The sequence below is a fragment of the Triplophysa rosa genome, linkage group LG7 (assembly GCF_024868665.1).
Source record: "Triplophysa rosa linkage group LG7, Trosa_1v2, whole genome shotgun sequence".
In the NCBI taxonomy this organism is placed as follows: Eukaryota; Metazoa; Chordata; class Actinopteri; order Cypriniformes; family Nemacheilidae; genus Triplophysa; species Triplophysa rosa.
Genome location: NC_079896.1, coordinates 8,447,177 through 8,467,352, shown reverse-complemented (window position 1 = coordinate 8,467,352; position 20,176 = coordinate 8,447,177). Strand labels below are relative to the sequence as shown.

At 38.7% G+C, this 20,176-nt stretch overlaps 1 protein-coding gene across 14 annotated transcripts in view; it reads left to right on the top strand.

Moving 5' to 3' along the window:
• Positions 1-20,176, top strand: part of sgip1a (SH3GL interacting endocytic adaptor 1a) — a 63,082-nt gene that overhangs the window by 33,331 nt on the left and 9,575 nt on the right. For 6 of the 14 annotated variants that reach the window (XM_057339004.1, XM_057339005.1, XM_057339006.1 and 3 more), the window contains 15 exons: positions 3,036-3,099; positions 3,849-3,873; positions 4,365-4,427; positions 4,556-4,613; positions 4,823-5,001; positions 10,137-10,148; positions 12,966-12,977; positions 14,760-14,784; positions 14,889-14,994; positions 15,181-15,272; positions 15,814-15,900; positions 17,267-17,341; positions 17,523-18,293; positions 19,611-19,735; positions 19,909-20,062. In XM_057339004.1, the coding sequence (XP_057194987.1) occupies positions 3,036-3,099; positions 3,849-3,873; positions 4,365-4,427; positions 4,556-4,613; positions 4,823-5,001; positions 10,137-10,148; positions 12,966-12,977; positions 14,760-14,784; positions 14,889-14,994; positions 15,181-15,272; positions 15,814-15,900; positions 17,267-17,341; positions 17,523-18,293; positions 19,611-19,735; positions 19,909-20,062 (1,848 nt within the window). Of the gene's footprint in view, positions 1-3,035; positions 3,100-3,848; positions 3,874-4,364; positions 4,428-4,555; positions 4,614-4,822; positions 5,002-10,136; positions 10,149-10,279; positions 11,878-12,931; positions 12,978-14,759; positions 14,785-14,888; positions 14,995-15,180; positions 15,273-15,813; positions 15,901-17,266; positions 17,342-17,522; positions 18,294-19,610; positions 19,736-19,908; positions 20,063-20,176 lie in introns of those variants that run through there. The other 8 variants (XM_057339010.1, XM_057339009.1, XM_057339013.1 and 5 more) reach the window with 4 other exon arrangements.

Genomic DNA, 20,176 nt, shown 5'->3' with positions numbered 1-20,176 from the left:
TCAAGTTTTATCACTTTATTATGGGGTTACATTATTAATATGTTAGTAGTATTAATATGAGTAGCAAAAGATGAATTTAAAGTACCTAATGTATCATGGTAATACCTTTATATGTATCCGTCCTGTGGTTATGATATTGCCATGGTATTCTTGGAAGCACTTTGGGTACCTTGCAAATACCATACCATAATATACATGAATATTGTAGGCAATCATTTATCAAAGTACCACCTTCTGATACCATCACTGTACAATAGTACCACCCCAGTGATTTATTGTAACGGTACATTCACACGGGGCGTCAGTGTTAACGCTTCTCCTTTACTTTGAATGGGTAACGTCATGCGTTGCCGAACTGATTGTGGGTCCGTCGACGCCGCGTCACTGCCGTTGCTTGTGGCAGAAGTTGAAAATTGAAAAAGTGTCGGCCACGCTTCAGACACGCCCTCCGTCAAGCGTCGATGCTAACGCCCCTTGTGTATGCAGGGTAAGGATTTCTGTTTTTGCATCCTGACCAGAACAGCCAACCACAACCCTATAACTACTCTAAGTCAACATAAAAATCCATATTAGTCCAACATTATTTCTAACTAGCCTGACAGAGTTGTCTGTACAACAAAAATCTTATTGAACAATGTAGCTGATTTGTAAATGCCTTGTGAGCCACCAGCATTGCAGCGGGGATAAACAGTTATTTGCTGCATATTATAAAATGAACAAACTGACTACTAATTAAACAATCTCAATTACAGCTAACCTTCAACAAGAGCTCACGGAATATAAACACTAATCTATTCACTCAGAAAGGATTGCTGAATTGTCTCTGTATAATAACAAGGGTTTATCAAACCACACATACAAGGAGATTCTGATTAGGTGAAGCGCTTTTAAATGCTATCAGAAAGTCAAAAACAACAATACAAGACTTGTTTTGAGAAAGATGTCTAGATGTGTATTGTGTACAAACAGTAGGTGTGGATTTTATTGACAGTAATCATCCTATTAGTATCGACATCAGCGAAAATGTAAAATCTCCATCGGTTGACCACTACCCATGGCCTTGCTACTTTTTATATTGGAGGCCAGTCTAATATAAGCCACAAACAGATCTGCTTTCTGCTGCCAAATAAGATTGTTGTGAAAAGCATCTTGCCCAAGTGACTTAAAATCGTTGAATCAGGGCATGCATAAACATTCATCAAGTCAAAAGACATCAGAGTTAATTATTGCGTGGATAGGTCCATTTTTAAGTCATGATTTGCTCGGACTTGTTTTATCTCTTGCATGAAGACACAGAACAGTCAATAAAACGTGATAATTGTTAGTTTAAGATTTCCCAACATTCTCCAACACTTTAATCTCTGTAGATTTGTATATTAATGTAAGAACCACTCCAGCACAGATTTTTTTTGCTTATCCTGCCTGATCTTTTGAATTGCCGATGAAGAGTAGTGTAGTTATACAAGAGATAAAAAATGTGGACAATCAAAGTGTGTGAATTTTTGCTTTTAGTGTTAGTTTCTCTCTCAGCCAGACAGCATCCTCTAAGGCTGTGTTAGGAAATATTTAGTGAAGATCAATAATGTTATCCACCATGTTGAAGCTCACGGTCGCTGCATAGGCTTTATTGATTCCATGTCTGCTGGGTCGCTGCAGCCCAATAATACTTGTGTCCAAGGGACTTTATTGGTTTTAACTAGGGTGTCTAGATGTTTTGACTGTATGAATTATAGAGGAGATTGTGGCTGGTTGTCACATTATTTTACTCCGAAGAATATGTCTCAAGGATGTAGTTTTTTGCAATGGTAACTTCTGCATAGATTCATATCTCAGTGTAAAAAACATAAAATATATCTGATTTAACACACCTTGTATGTTACTACCCTATAGCGGGACATATTGTCACATGGTACTGCACACTTTGTTACAAAATGAACAGCCTGATCTCACGGGAATACTATTTTACGAGGTGGCTTATTTGTATGAATTTGTACATTGTGAATCGTATAAAAACGTATGATTACTAGAAAAAAAGCAATACTGAAGCACCACCCTAACCCCGCCCCTAACCTTAACGTCTCTGGCACAAAATCAAATCGTACTAAAATGTACGAGTGAGATCGTACAAATTTGCCAAAATTAGCCACATCGTAAAATTGTTACATTTTGCCATGAGAATATGTTGGAGTATACCTGCTGTTCATTGGCAATTAAGATTTTCACCTTTTTTAAATAAATGAATTACTCACCAAAGGGAATAAAAAGCAATCTTCCACATGGCACCTGTGTTTAAAAACATTTTAAACTGTTAATAGATTCCAGCAGCAGTTGGTAATGTCATTCAATATAGAATCTGTTTATTTTTATCATAAAAGGGTCATATGACACGGCTAAAACGAATATTATCGTTTGTTTTAGATGTAATGCAATGTGTATACACGATTTAAGGTTCAAAAACGCTGTATTTTCCACATACCGTGCATGTTTGTATATCCTCTTTGCCCCGCCTATCTGAAACGCGCGGTTTCTTTACAAAGCTCATTGCTCTGAAAAGCGAGGTGTGCTATGATTGGCCAGTTAACTAGTGCGGTAGTGATTGGTCGAATACTGCAAGCGTGTGACGGAAATGTAACGCCTCTTACCATATTTGGAACATCAGGTTCAATAGCAATTGTACTGACAGGAACGCCCACCTTACTTGCGTATACATTTGGGAGGTCATAGTCAAATCATACCACGAACTGACGTAGATTTGCAATTTTACGTGTCTAATACATACATGGCCAACTTATGACACACCAAAGACACAGAAAAACACGTATTCACGCCATATGACCCCTTTAAATATCATAGAACTCTGGACATAAACTGTTTTGAATATGCACACATCCACCTACACCTATACACACACAGTCATCCAGACTCACATAAACAGTTAGAGCAAACATTTGGTCTATAGGGTTGATGAACAGATGGTCTTTAAGGTTGTGCTGTGTGTGTTTGTAACTCTGTGTTTGTCTTTTCCTAAACCACAGGATTGAAAAAACGCACCAGAAAGGCTTTCGGGATACGGAAGAAAGAAAAGGACACTGACTCTACGTACGTTTAAATATTTTATTCTGTATACCACAATTAAAGACAAATAAAGGCCCTTTGCTTTTTACTTCAATAACATTACTGTTTATCTATCAGATTACTGATTTTTCCCAACTAAAATCTATTTTTTCAATCAAAGTGTTTGGCTTCTACTATATACTGTACATATTTTCCTAATATTTTTAAAGAAAAACATATTAGCCAATATTTGCCAGTAGTAAATAAATTCAAGTTCATTGACTGAAAATTTACTTATTATCATGTGAATTTTAATAATTGTGCTGAAAAACAAGTATGTCAAACAATAAGATAAAATCACTGATTTCAAAAAATATTTTGGCAGTGTGTGACTGCTGGCTCCTCCATCCACATCAGAGCAAATATAAACTGTCACATCAGATCGACTCTGATACATCATTTCATGTCCCCGCTGTAAGCTGCTTAAACCTCCTCCCCCTCCTTTAACCAGTGGCAGGGCTGTGGCATTCACAATGAGTTTTCATTAACACAGTGGAGAATTTGCTGCTTCCTCAATAAGAATCTCTATTTCCTGCCTCAGCGTTTGAAGCGGATGAATAGATGATGTCTGTTTGAGGCCCAACCCACAGGTGTTTATGTGCCTCAGAGTGATGCCCGAATAATTGCTAATGTACTTGAGTTAAGAGAAAGTGAGGTTTGCATATAAAGTGGGTATTAAAGACCTATTTGATTCTTTCTCTTTGTCTCTCTGTTTTGTTTTCTTCATCTTTTAGGGGGTCACCAGACAGAGAGGGAGGAGTAAGTACCTCTTATCGTTCTAAAAGAAAAAAAATATTGTGTTTTGGAATTTAAAATAATGTTTGCTGCAATGCACTATACACTAAAAACACACTACATAGAAAACATATCATATGTCATGTCGTATGTTTTATTACTCATTTTTCTGTACTTTTTTTAGTTTATCTTCATCTGTTTTATTATGAGATATATGGATTGATAACAGAGTTTGCCAGGTGTAAAACGTGTAATAATTTATATTATGTTTTTATTCATCCTTTGTATGATGGATGACGGTGACACAGGAGCCCCAAGAGATTGAATCGGTACTGAACATATTGTACAGTAGAAAGGGCATAGTCATCCAGATGAAGGTTTAACGCTAGACCCAAATTCCCACTAAGCACTTGTAGATTCCACTAGTGGCACCTTCAAACAGGACAAACCTTCACCTAATGTGAATATCACCGAGTCTGACTGATATCGCTAAAGTTCTCCTTTCATTTGCTCAGTCACAGAAAAAGACCAATGGGGCTCCAAACGGCTTCTATGGGGAGATTGACTGGGACAGATATGTAAGTACATATATTCAGATGCCGATAATCTCATTGAAACACAAGTGTAAAGTTTTTCATACGTTGATAGTAGCCACTTTATTTAAACTGTGTAGTACCCCCAGACTGACATAAGTATTTGTTTGTAGAATTCTCCTGAGGTTGATGAAGAAGGATATAGCATAAGGCCAGAAGAAGAAGAGGGAGATATCCTTCAACCGAGGCACGAATTGTGAATTTTTTCGTGACCCTATGAAATTTTAAGTGCACTGCCATCATGTATTGTAGATGACTAGACACAACCTACGTTTCATTTACATAAAATTAAATATGTTGTCCTACCTGACTAAAGTCTTTGAAATCATGGCAGTTTTGGAACCATGCCCCTAACAAGTGACCCCTTAACAGCCCTGCACCAGCTCCAAAAGAGAAGAGTCACTTTTTCTCCTCTAGTGAGTCTGAAGAAGAGGAAGACCACCGCAAAAGGTTTAAGATCAAGATCAAACCGCTGCCGCCAGACGCTAGCATCACAGCTCCATCGGTAGATGAATTAAAAGCCTCCATAGGCAACATAGCTCTGTCTCCTTCGCCTCTGGTGAGTCCAGCCAATATTACCAATGCATCCCTAACTTATGATGAGATTTCACCCACCATTCTTTCTTTGGCCCTGTCCTAGATGTGACCTTATCCCTAATCAGTCCTATGGGTCAACGTACCCTACAGCCACATCAGGTGTGCCATTTGGGACAGGGCCTTAATCATCATGTGCCACTGCTGTTGCATATCCAATGTGTATATGTACAGTACTATGGGGGTTCCATGGTATTGTAATGGTATTAAATGGTAATACCCTGGTATTATGTAATGGAATATTTAGGTTGCAAGTGCATTTAGGTTTTTGTTAACTTCCTCATCACGACAATTATAGAATGACAAATGATACAAGGCAGTATATACCCAGATCCAGCTATTGACCTGGAGACACAAGTGGATTCATGAAGGCTTGTGGTGTGGTTGATATATCAGGTTGTCACATGGTGAAAGTCAGGGGCAGCTCTAGGGTGACTGGAGATCCGGGGCTTAATCCGTAGACATCCATTAATGTGTCAGAATCCACATTTCACATCTAAAAAAAGCACTCGGGAGTCGGGAGCTTGCGCTGTGTGGCGTCTGCCGTTTCTAAGCCACCATGAGTTGCGCTCGTCGTGAAGGTTCCGGCAAAGGATAGATGGATTTTCATCACTGACGCGCTAGGAAAGAGCATGTTACCCCACCTGATCACGGCGACCCTGTTGTTCTCTATTTGAGCGCTTGCAGATGCAAAATGTTAACGGCCCCTAAGTTATTCATACAGGGCATGGTAATAAAAAACATGCAGGGCTTCAGCCCCCTTAGCCCACGGTGAAAGTGTGTTTTGAATGAAATACCCACCATTTTAATAGTCCAAAAACTCCTACTAGATGTTTCACCAATGATCCTAACACTTATGAGTTTTTATATTCTATATTTCTGCATATTTACGTAGGCTTATTTATTGTGCAACTATAATTTATGTTTTAGTGTGCTTTAAATGAGTCTTTACAGTGTACTTACATCAGAGATTCCAAAGAGATCACGGAATAAGCACATGTATGCAGACTGATCTCATTTTTTGCTGTTATCACAAAAGGCGAAACCTTAGCATTGTACCATTGTATAACAGTGGTATCAGATGGAAATACCATGGTGCACCAGGGTGCTTCAAAAAATACCACGGTGCTCCCATGTTTTATGTGCAAAACAGTGTCATGTTTGTGGCAGTTGTTTTTTGGTAAATTCTGTCTGTAAATTCAGATTTAAAAGCTTCTACAATGCTGATGAGAGTACCATACAGAACACATTAGATTGTAGTAGCTTTTTAAACGCAACACATAACATTAACTAATATAAGATGAAGTACATTGTTGGCTTGGGAATTTTTTACTGAAGTTTGTCTGATGGAGGTCAGTCATGAGGTATGGTATGTAGTATCTTTTCTAAATTTAAGAATGAGGAAACTGAGGTAGAGTCACACTGGAACGTCACTTGTCTGTCAATAATTCAACTTGGAAACTGGGCATAGAAACTTCACTGCACGGTGTAGTAAACAGCAACACAGAGCACAGGCATTCAGGTCACAGCGTGTCACATGAAGAACTTGCACTTTAAATTATTCACACACAGAGATAACCGTGTCAATATGCTTTTTGGCGTATGTGTCTTATCTATCAACCTATTGAAAAAATATACGTTTGAAAGAACTTCATTTGGGAACAATCTGACCTGACCTAGAGCTACCAGGGTTTATCGTGTCCTCACTTGTTCGTTAAATCAATTAGTGCCCAGATTGGTTTTTAGCTGATACAAAGTAATTATCTTTTTGGGGTTTTTCATTATCTCTTATTCACAAAGTTGCCGTAGGTTTAAAACAGTTGTTCAATTGAATTAATTGTTGTGAATGATTTCTATAGTGCTTTTTAGAATTATGCATTGTTGCTAAGCAACTTTACAGAGAATACATTGTAGAATAAACAGTAAAAAATAGTATAAGGAAGACATAAAGAAAAAATCACAAAAAAATGAAAATATTATATAATACAAAATTAATGGAAATAATTTATTTTAAAAAAGTAATTATTGGAAGTAATATAAAATATTATATTAATATAAAATAAAACGTATAGAACATTTTGTATTATAGTGTACATTTCATAACATGCACATAGGGATATTACCTGTAAAAATAACTATGTAGGATTGTATCTGCATATTAAGCTGTGGTGAAAGAATATAAGTACACACTTCAGCTTTAAACTGTCTCATTATGACCTCAGTGACTAAAGTCCTCTATGTCTAGTACGCTGGAATGCCAGACATTCTTTACTCATGAATTAAACATCAGTCACATGCCCATCCTGTGCTATGGCAACCTGTGCATATGTGTGTAACCATGGCGATGGATTAGCCATAAATGCTCTTCAGAAGAAAGTGGGAGCAAAGGTTGAACAGCACACACTGTAAAATCTGCACTCTATAATTGTGTGATTATTTGTACAATGTACTGAATGTTTTCAACTGTACATCACTTATTTCTGAATGGCCAAGACTTCCAGCAATCCAAAAAGCAGGGAGAAAGAAATGATGGTGGAGTGAAAACAACACAAAAACACAGGGTTTCTTATTATAGCACACCTTTCGACCAGGTGCTGGGTTCCAGCTGGTGCTCATGTTTTATTTATATGTTTTGCTTCTTTATTAAGCTTCCTGTAATGGGCCGTCGTCCAACAGGAGTTAATAAGGCTGTCGGGAAACACTGTGTGCCCTGTCGGTCTTCTTTTTTTTTTAGCTATGTGGCTGAATTTAGACGGTGTTTTGTGGTGCTTTTTTGTAAGACAAGCTAGGTGGATATATTTATAAGAAATCGATCAAACAATAAAAATTTTGTGAATTACTCACTCTGTGACTTGCTTCCATGTAGCTCAAAAGAGTTGTCTCATTTACAATGACAAGGAACAAATTTTTGTTTGAATACAAAACCACTTTTAAGGTGTTTCATAGTAAATACATATATATATATATATATTAAAAATAGTCAAAATATAAAAAAATATACTCTTAGCCTATCTCTAGTTTAAATTAATGATGGTAGTTTGGTTAACATGTTCATTAGCAATGTAGCCTATTGAAGATTTGGTATTTAAGGGATAATGTACAGGCAGCCGTTATCGCAGAAATAAGCCCTGACAGTGTGATCAGGTATCACACTGAAGGAGCTTATTTTGCGATAACAGCCGGCTGCTTGTACATTATCCCGCTTATTACATGGCTACTTGCCACATGAAAAAAAACTGGACATAAAATGTGAATTTGAAATATTTTATTAGCAAATTTTTACCGAATGCAGACCTTCCGCAAGGAAAAGCCGTTTACTTTCAGTTTTAAGATAAGAAACGATGTTCAAATGTCATGAACAGGCAATTTGGTTTAATCATTTGTAAATACACTGACCAAAATTATAAACGCAACACTTTTGTTTTTGCCCCCATTTTTCATGAGCTGAACTCAAAGATCTAAGACTTTTTCTACATACACAAAAGGCCTATTTCTCTCAAATATTGTTCACAAATCTGTCTAAATCTGTGTTAGTGAGCACTTCGCCTTTGCCGAGATGATCCATCCACCTCACGGGTGTGGCATATCAAGATGCTGATTAGACAGCATGATTATTGCACAGGTGTGCCTTAGGCTGGCCACAATAAAAGGCCACTCTAAAATGTGCAGTTTTATCACACAGCACAATGCCCCAGATGTCGCAAGTTTTGAGGGAGCGTGTAATTGGCATGCTGACTGCAGGAATGTCCACCAGAGCTGTTGCCCGTGAATTGAATGTTCATACCTCTACCATAAGCCGTCTCCAAAGGCGTTTCAGAGAATTTGGCAGTACATCCAACCGGCCTCACAACTGCAGACCACGTGTAACCACACCAGCCCAGGACCTCCACATCCAGCATCTTCACCTCCAAGATCGTCTGAGACCAGCCACCCGGACAGCTGCTGCAACAATCGTTTTGCGTAACCAAAGAATTTCTGCACAAACTGTCAGAAACCGTCTCAGGGAAGCTCATCTGCATGCTCGTCATCCTCATCGGGGTCTCGACCTGACTGCAGTTCGTCGTCGTAACTGACTTGAGTGGGCAAATGCTCACATTCTTGCATGGCCAGCAAACTCACTGGACATGTCACCCATTGAGCATGTTTGGGATGCTCTGGATCGGCGTATATGACAGCGTGTTCCAGTTCCTGCCTATATCCAGCAACTTTGCACAGCCATTGAAGAGGAGTGGACCAACATTCCACAGGCCACAATCAACAACCTGATCAACTCTATGCGAAGGAGATGTGTTGCACTGCGTGAGGCAAATGGTGGTCACACCAGATACTGACTGGTTTTCGGACCCCTCAATACAGTATAACTGCACATTTTAGAGTGGCCTTTTATTGTGGCCAGCCTAAGGCACACCTGTGCAATAATCATGCTGTCTAATTAGCATCTTGATATGCCACACCTGTGAGGTGGATGGATTATCTCGGCAAAGGAGAAGTGCTCACTAACACAGATTTAGACAGATTTGTGAACAATATTTGAGAGAAGTAGGCCTTTTGTGTACATAGAAAAAGTCTTAGATCTTTGAGTTCAGATCATAAAAAATGGGGGCAAAAACAAAAGTGTTGCGTTTATAATTTTGGTCAGTGTATAATGTCGTATATGTTATCAAAAGACATACCTGTATTTATATTAAATTTGTCAAAATAACCCGTCAAAATGATTTGCTGCATCCGGGTTACCGTGTGTTATTAGTTTTGAGCGGTTGTTATCTGGGAATAACGAAACTGCAAATGTCGCGACTGGCCAATCAGAATCAAGCCTTCCAACGAGCCATGTAATAATGATCTATGATATTATCCATCGACTGATCTAGCTAATGTTTATTATGTGCCAGGGGTGATATTTCGTAGAGCAATTGCTAAAGCAGTTTGCACAGTGTTGCATCATACAGTAGTCTATGTAGTAGTCACTTTATCATTCTTTCAAAATTCACTTGTCATCTTGTGTTTGTGCATGCTTATCAGACCTATACTAATGTAGATTATGCCTCCTCTCCTTGTGTCCCTCTGCCTGACTTTTATCCTCATCGATGCTGCCTGTTTTAGAGGAATAGTCCGGTAAGATCTTTATACTATGTCCTCATTTCAAATGCTGTCTTCCTGCATTCCTCTTTCGTCATGATGAAGAAAGCATGAGTAGTGTTTGATGTGCAATTATGAAGTGATCTACGGTCCGTTTTTGTGCTTAAAGGGATAGTCTACTATTCTATTAATAGTCTATTAATTTATCGGAGTATGGGGGTTTCAGTTACCAGCCTATATATTTAAATATAGATTCCATGTCTGCAAAACTAATATTTTAAATGAAATACTGATAACTAATCGATATTGAATCGAATCGAAATCGCCAAAATGGTCTCAAAACCTATATAACACTATTTCCTAACCAAACACGATGCGATGAGATCCCTGCGATAAACAATTTGACTGTCTAAACCTAACGTGAAAAAGGGGCGGGGCGCGACAATAAATCACAAACCCAGCCAATCAGAACAGTTTTTCTCTGTCCACGCACCTGAAGAGTGCACATAGAGAGATGCTTCCTGTTCTCATGACGACTTCAGTGATGCCTCACCGGACGCTATGCTATAATTTCAGAATTTAAACGTATGGAATCAAACGAATATAGCCTGTCCTCTTATCCATATTTGGCAATTAATATTCATGAGTTGCAGCACTTGAGAGATCGAATGAGATCATTGTGTGGGCGGAGCTGTCAGCCGCGACGTCGCAGAAATAGAAATCGTTTCTCGTCGCGCAGCGCTGTCGTGGCTGGTTAGGACGAAACCTCTGATTAATATGCAAAAGATTCCCTTTATCGCGTGTCACGGCATCGCATCGCGTTTGGTTAGGTATAAGGCATAAAATATGACTGCGTATATGATGGATTTAATTAACAGAAGAATTCAATAGACTGCAGAACTATTATCACAGGTAATAAAAGAACGATTTTTTTGATCAAATTTGTATTTAACAATATTAAATCAGTTGGTTCCTTTAGTAAATAAATATGTTGTACCAGCAATGTCCAAAAAATGTTTTTTTGTTCGAGAAATTTCAAATGTGGTAATAATTTGCAAACAGCAATGTTCACAAGAGATTACCTGAACATTTATTCCCACTTCAAGCACTGCCTTCAAGTTGTTCCAAACCTGTATGAATTTCTTTGTTCTGATGTACACAAAGAAAGACATTTGGATGAATGTTTGCAACTGAGATTTCTGGGGCACCATTGACTACAGAGAGAAAATTATTGTATATATTTATTTGTTCTGTTAAACACAAAAGAAGATATTTTGAAGAATTAAGGAAAACAGACAGTTCTGAGGCACTTTTGACTACCATTTCTGACTATCCCAGAAATATCAGTTGTTAACATTTTTCCAAATATCTTCCATCAAAACTAAGAAATGTATACAGGCACAACTTGAGGGTGAGTAATTCATGACAGAATGTTAATTTTTGGGTGGAGTATCCCTTTAAGCATAGACAGGTACAGTGATTCCCAACCAATACGAATGCTTGAAAAAGTTGTATTTGTTTTGTTAAACCTATAACACAGACAAATGTGGGTGTTGAAATAACAAATAATGATTGATTTATGTTTTACAGTTGAATTTTAAGGAATGCTGTGCAAGTTTTATACATTTTTGTTGTAAGCAGAATATAGATGCTATTTATAGAAAGTCAATCCAGTAAAATGAGTATGAACACATTTTTGTTTGGGGACGATGAAGGGGTACATAAGCCCACCAGAGAGGCTGCGGTGGAACATAAGAGTGAAAAGGTTGGGAAATACTGCACTGGATATTCAACTCCTACTTTTGTGAAATATCAGAGCATGCATCTTTGTAAACATAGACACGTCAATAGTAGGGTGTGCTGTTCATGCATGGACGTGGTTGTTTTTACAATGTTCTAAATGTTCGGTATATTCTGTATGTTTTGTCATGCATTTTTGGGGTTTTTACCTTTGACATATTTTATTATTTGAATGAGTGAATAGAAAGCTTTTGTCATCAGCTCAATGTTCGTATAAAAGCTGTGGTTGCATACCACTAGTTTTGCTTGTCCATTCATGCCTCTGATTGGTGGTAACACTTTGTGACTACGGCCAAAAGCCCATACATCATCCTCATTGCTTGCTGCGCATATTATTCCTGAAGTCCTGGACTTAATCCAGCTATGTGGGAGGAAAATCAAATGGAGTGATGTTGTACTGGAGTGGGTAGATTGCAGGTCATCCGGGATTCTATTCTCAACTCAGTGTTTTGTCCTAAAGTTATACCCTGCTGAAAAACAAACTAGTCTTAATCTGGTCTAAAATGGTTTGGTTTGCTGATTTTGGAAGGTTTTGTCATTTGTCAACTAGTTGGGCTGGGATTTCCAGCTAGCTGACCCATTAAACCACCCAAACACCATCTAGGTCAGACTAGGACAAAAATCCTAGACCCAATACCCAACCAGAAGCATGTAGCAAGTAATATATATCCTCTTGACTCTACTTTTGGAAATCGCTTTATTTTGGAATGTACATATTTTCTGTTCTTACATCATCTGATGATGTCCCAGGAAACACTGACTGCACAGCTGCAAAAATGAAATTACACATGCAAATATAATTATATAGTGTTTTAGAGATGTTGCCTTTATTATGACACTAATCAGTAGCAAAAATCAAGTTAAAGATAATCAGCTTTTTGTGGTTCAAATGTAGATGAGTAAATTCATTACAGGTTCATGAAGGTAAATGTGGGGTCTAATGCTAGTGTTATGCAGTTTAGGAACAGAGGGTTGTTTTGATTAAAGTCTATATTACTGATTTGTCACTTTCTGACCAGGTGTCTCTTCTCTCTTCCTTTTTGCTGGTCACAGAGGCGTAGCCCGGTAAGTGCCATTTACCAGTTACAGTATGTTTGTTTTCTTTGGTGCTTACTATCCAGTTTCTTCAAAGAGAGTTCCCTGCTTTTATTTTATCTGGAATAATTTTAGGAATTTAAGGTGTTTTCACATATAGTTTGTTTTAAATGAACCAAACCCAGTTCACTTAAAGTGAACCAGAACGGGAACTAGCCGAAAATGACCTCAGTCCTTTCGGTGTTCACAGTAAAGTGGACTCAAAAGAGAACCCAGTTCTTATTTTGGTTCTCTTTAGCACTGAAGTGATCTCGGACCTTTTTTGTTAACACCAAAACTTCATAAGAACTCCGACTGCAGTTTTCTGTTTAGCAATGGATTTTTGGTATTCAAGACTTTACTATAAGGTTATAATAATTACCATTGGTTATTATTTACAGTATCATGAATGAACAGCATTTATATAATTGATTGTTAATTACTGAAAAACTGTACAACTTGATAGTTTATATTACATAAGCTAATTTTACAATTTAAAAATAAGAATAAGTTAGTAAATGTCGACATTAATCAAGATTATGTTGATACTGTGGTGTTCAGTAGTAGGTCATATTAATAAATGTGACTAATGTTAAAAGTGAAACTAGTGGGAGATCTTTCCAAAAAAAGTACTCACAACTCAGATAGACCAACAAAAAATATATATATTGTAACATCACCATTATTGAAATTAACAGAAAACATAATAAACAGAACTAGACTTGATGTGTGATAAAGATTGGTGAAAAATAATATAAAACTAAATCGAATTTTAATTTTATTTAGAATATAAACCACCATTTGCTTTTTTCAACTGCACTAATTAATCTGTTCATCTTCATGTTTTGGGGAAGAAATTTTATTTATACAGCAATAAAGGGAAAATGTTAGGATTGCTTTAAATGTGAAACTATAATAGCCAGTAGGTGGCAGCAATTTTTTACAGAGTCACGGCGATTTATTCAAGAACGAAGCAAGTGACTTGATGAATGACTGACTTAATCATTATCTCGCCCGAGTCGTTAAAAACACGGATTCATTTAGGAGAGAAACACATCAAAAAGGGAGATATGAACGTTAATGCGCATGTAACATTCCTTACGGCACTCCGATGCTACCGTTTGAAAAATAGAGCGATATCGCAGGTATTTTGAAGCTTTAGCATCGCGATGCTACCGTAACACCGGTACACCGTGCAACCCTAGTTCTTAGTCCTGTGTCAGACACCGTAGTGCTTTGAAAGGGAGGGGTGGAGTAAGCTGTTTGTTGCAATTCGCAAACTCACCACTAGATGCCACTAAAATCTCCACATTACTACTTTAAAGCTCTGAAGTTCTAAATTTATATTTTTTCTGTATCATCTTTACTTTCTTTGACCTTCATTTGGTGTTTTCTACATATATAATAGTAATATAAAATTTGCTACCTTATGAACTATACTAACCAACATCTAACCAAAAATGCTTACTTTTTCTGGATGATGGATACTTGGTATCCAACTACATTATAATTATATAAGTACTGTAAATTATAACTTACTAAATGTACTATAAACACAGCAAAAACAGGATGCATTGTCCTTTAAATTCAGATTAATTTATAGAAATTAGCTCTCCTGGCAACTCTATAACGCATTATAAAACACCAATTGGCAGGGTATTTCAAGCACTGTCTAAATCTGAGCCACCGTTCAGCTGAATAAAATCACCCACAATGCATTTCTCTCAGCTCACCACTGATAAAATAAATATGTTGGTATTTTTTTTGTTTCAGAGTCTGGCAAAGAGAAATACACCTAGTAAGTACATACAAACCAGTTTATTCTAGGGTTTTATGGTATGCGTATTCATGTGACTGTATGCTTTACGTATTTGTACTACATGAACTTCCCGTGCTTATCAGGTGAAGAAATTGCACGACCGAGACGTGCTGTTCCGACACCTGTACCAGCTCCCGCCTCTTCCCCAACACGTGCACCTGCTTCTGCACCTGCTCCAAAGCCCACTAGGTACATATATACACACACTTACACACTGCATCTTTGTTGCTTTTTGGTATTTGTATCAAACATTTCTAAATGTTTGAGAGAATCTAAATAGATGATATCTGAAGAATGAAGGTTGCAAGCTGAATGTGACTGGACCATCTGGTTGGATGAGTCTTGCAGATCTGACTTATTTTTGCTCTATTTCAGTAATAAGAAATCTCCAGTGCCAGAGGATGCAACAGCCTTATTTGGTCCACCACTGGAAACAGCCTTTGATGATGATGAGAAGACAAGTGAAGGTACATCACTGTATGGATGTTGATCTGTTGTGTAATGTATGTAGGCTTTTTCAGGACCACTGCATTTTAAATAGTTGCTCATAATCCTACAGAAGCCCTGATTTTTGGGTGCTTATTGTTCACTTCATTCATTTAAACAAAATTTCACTTCGTTATGTCATAAAAGTGTCTTCTAAGGACTCACAGAGCGTATACACTGTACTAATATTACACTTAAACCCCGCTGTTTATGCATACTCATATTTCAGCTATGTGTACTTATAAAGCACTGTTCAAACTCTTATATAAGCAATGCCTGTTTATGTAACGCCACAGAACGGTAGAATAGAGCATTCACTGATGCTGTCCAGTGTTTGTGTGTCTTTAAATACATCCCACTTAATTCCATTTGCAGTATTTCAGATTGAAAGAATTAGATGTCTTAGCCAATATGACATATGGCATATGTGTTGCATGGCGATTCCTTCCTCTATGTGAGTCACACACAGTTGTTAATTCTGCTCCCCATCGACTGTGTATCGTGTCCTCTTCCATAAATTAGTGGTGATAAAGGAACCTGAGGTTTGGGGTGCACCCCTGCCTGAGCAACGCCCAGACTCCTCTCTGGCAACACCTTTTCCTACAGGAAGTAAGTCATTGCTTGTGTGGCATGATTGCCATCATCCTGGTATCGTGACAGTGAACGGTCGCCTGAGTGAAAAATCCAGATTTTATTTTAATAACTTTCCCTTCGGCAGTCTCCATTAACCTACTAATTTCTCAAGTCATTAGCCGGGAAAACCAATCTAGATTCAGCTCACCAACAGAGTCATTCAGTTCATCCTGTACTGATGTTTTGTGATAGCAGTTTACTCAATGTGGCCTATTTTTATGCCTGTCAAACCTAAAAAATGACTTTGAGTTAGGCCTAAGACTGTGATTGTAAAATAGATCTCTAAATGTATAATTATGAGGGCTGTCAAATGATTAATCGTGATTGCTGTACACAGACATATATTATGCAAACACAAACTTTTATTCTGGATGCAATAAATTGCGATGAATCGTTTGACAGCCTTGATAATTATATACTGCATGTTTATACAGTAGTAGTCCTCTAGTGTTTATCTGCAATGTCATGGGAATTCGTAACTATTTTACAAGGTGGCTAATTCATATAAATTCACAAAATTGTGTTTTGTTTTAGAGCCAGTGATGTTATGTTTAGAGGTGGGGTTAGGGGAGGGGCTTCAGTGTTACTTTTATCAAATAATCGTACGTATTTATACGATTCACATCATACGAATTCATGCGAATAAGCCAACTGGTAAAATAGTTACGAATTCGGAAAAGATCTGGGCTGCGTTTCCCAAAAGCATCGTAACCTTAAGTTGATCTTTGAAGCATTGTCACCAATGGAGTTACGATCAACGTAGGCTTACGATGCTTTTGGAAAACGCAGCCCAGGTTGGTAGTTTATGTCTGTCACTAAGTCAACACAATTGTGTCTTTTAGGGGTCTCAGACCATATTGGGAGTTTGAGATGCGATTCGCTTATAATTTGCAGTGTGAATGCAATGCGATCTAGATTCGTTTTTATTTTTGTGTAATTGCAGATAAACCATATTAAACAAATGCAAATTAAGTCAGGTAGTCCACTTGCAGTCAACAAATACCCAAAGCATCGACTAGTTGTGGAAATGCAGAATAAATCAACTCAACTAGGCTGTGTAATCGGTGTAATAACATGACCATATACATTACATAACATCCTACCGAGCTTGAAAATCCTTTTATGATAAATAGTAGGTCACAGAGAGTGAAGTGTTATCAGACAGTATGATCCAGTCATCCCCTGCCATGCCACAGTCCCTGTCTTGTCTGTCTGTCCCTGACTGCCTGAATGAGACCTTGACTATGCATGGTGCTTGGAGGCGTGGCATGAAGGTGTGGCCTTCACGGGAAAGGAGGGGTGTATGTGAAAGCTTGTTTCAGCCGCACTAATGTCATTGCAGCGCTGCCTCCGCTTCCGCCTAAGAATGTGCCGACCTCCCCCCCTCCAAGTGAATCTTCATCTGCAGAACCTTCCGGTAAGATCCCTCCAGCACCCAGTGCTCAGTCTGTACTGATTTGTCTGGTTTGTTTTATGCCTGTAATGTCAATGGCTATCTGTCTTGTGAGTATCAGTATTGACACCTTCTTTTGTTATCTCTTGCCTTATCTTTTTCTTGTTGTTGTTTCTATGTGGTTTCTGTGTGGTTTGTGATACAGATGTGCAGAAAGAAGAGGACAGTTCAAGGCTGGCCACACAGAGGCCTTCAATAGCTGATCTGGACAACATATTCGGCCCAGCGGATTCTTCAAACCCCGGTCAGGATGCTGGAGACCAGTGGGTCTGCTTCAATGACGAGTCACCTGAAAAACGTCCTCAAGAGGCAGAAACAGCACCTCCTCTCCCCTCATCTCCACCTCCCCCATCAGAACCAGCACCCCCGTTACCAAAATCCCCCCCTCCGTCAGAGGAGCCTAACCCTCCTTTACCAAAATCACCCCCACCTCATGTCGAGCCTATACGATCTCCTCTTTCCAGTGAGCCACCAAGGAATAGTCCTCCTCCACCACCTCCAACAGTTCCTCCTGTTCCCAAAGACACTAGTCCTTCGCCACCAACTATCCCACCTCCTCCCGCTGAAGATGCCCCACTCCCACCAACTCCAAATGATCCAAAGTCCCTCCCTTCCACAGATTCATTGCCACGTGCTTCTTCAACGGACACACAGCCAGACTCAACCAACAGCTCACCGTCTACTGTAGAGACAAATGCACGCACAATCCCTCCCCCCTTGGTTATAAACCAGGAGGACAAGAAGAGCCCAGAGGAGACCCCTTCAAAAGAGGACCTGACTGAGAGCAGTGCGTCACCCAAAGAGATCGGGCAAGGACCACGTTCAACACCACCCCCTCCTCCACCTCCCACATACAGGGCGGTGGTGTCATCCCCAGGGCCTGTTCCTCCAGCTGGTACAGGTGGAAGTGAAAGTGGTGAGTCTGATCTACACAAACGTGTCTGCCTCAATACAAAACAGTAACATAAGAATAAAAACAACCAGTATGAAAATGCAAACAGCAAGATAAAAGTACCTTGTTTGTTTGTTTGTTTGTTTGTTGCTTCATTAAATAAATAAAACGGGTTCCATCCAGTTGTTCCGGGTTCCATCTTGTTACATATAGAGCTGTTTTACTCAAAATGCCTTTAAGAAAAGATACCGAATACGAGCTTAATTTATGTACATAATACATGTGGATTGATAAATAAAAGGTTTTTCTTTCCACTGACATTTGAATATGAAAAGAGAAAAAGTGATTGCTTTTATTTCATAATACTGATCAAAATTTCTCAGACAAGAGGACGTAACAAGACCTGTATATATTATGTAAACTTATTCCTGGATGCGATTCATTGCGATTAATCGTTTGACAGCCCTACTGAACTGTTAAGAAATTAAACAAAAAGTCAAAGTATAGGATATCAGGGAATATGGGTTTTATTCAAACATTAAAAGAAACAGAAAAACAAAACACAGAATATAAAGCAAACATAAACTTATGAATAGTTGTTGATCCTTTTGTGTAGTAATATTTTGCAGCCATTTTCCTTGGCCTTGACTCATTATGCTTTGCACATGTGTATTTGTTTGATCTTCAGTTTACACACTGAGTACTACTATTCACCAAGAATAAAGAGTTTTTAATACATCTTCAATGCAATATTTCAATAAAAATGGACTTTGTCATTTGTATAAATTTGGACATCACTTTTGGCCAGGACTGTACATCATTCTAGGTCATAGTGGTTTTCTGTTAACCTCTTTGACTTATTTTAGAAATATTCATGAGCTGCACTGTATGACAATATAAAGTCTGGGTTATATGATTAAAATAGATTGATAAATGACTGACCATTGATTTTCATGTTCTAAGAATATCAAATATTGACATGCATCGCTTGGCACACCAGTCAGGTTTGCATAGCATATCTTGCACATTCAGTTGTCATTAGACTCTCTAACAGCCATAGTTAGTTGGGTAGTAGGTTTCCTACCGTTGAAAATGGATGGTTACCACAAATAATGCCATTGACATTCCTCCAGAGAGGATCCATGTCACCAAAACACATTTATCAAAATACTTGAAAGAGGTTTTCCAGTCTCCAGCTGGGGGAATATGTTTTGAGCTAGCTGGCTTTGTAAATATGACGTCATTCTGGTCAAGTGTCCAAACACAATGGACTCTTTGATGTGCTTGATGCATGTTACGCTTTAAATGGCTTTGCTTTAATGGAGTGCTCTTGCTCCACAGGCTCCACCTCCCCTACACGTCCCTCTGCACCATTGGCTACCAGCAGCTCCCCTCCTCCCCCTCCCCCGCCACGGCCACCCTCACGACCCAAACTGCCTCCTGGGAAACCAAGTGTTGGGGACATGGTACGTGATAACTTAAAAAGTTGTATTGACTGACTGCACATTTAAAGGAATATTCTTGAAAAAGAAACCAAACACAAGCAACAGATCTGTTGATCCGTGCATATAGCCAACCCATTCTCTCTGTACTAAATCTCCCCTCTGTTTCTTCTGTCTTTCCCTGCATTACCTGTCAGAATCGACCGTTCAGCCCCCCTGTACACTCGTCCAGCCCCCCACCACTGGCTCCGTTGGCTCGGGCAGAGAGCACCTCTTCCATCTCCTCCACCAACTCTCTGAGCGCAGCCACCACGCCCACCGTCGGTAAAGAGCTCTCCGTTTCTGTGTCAGGTGTGACTTCATTTCCCATCGTTCTCTCGCTTTTTTGTGTGTTTGCTGCCCTTCTAGTTAGATTTCCGTGTAACAAGAGCCATTTCACATCGGGGACCTGTTGCGCTCAGTGTT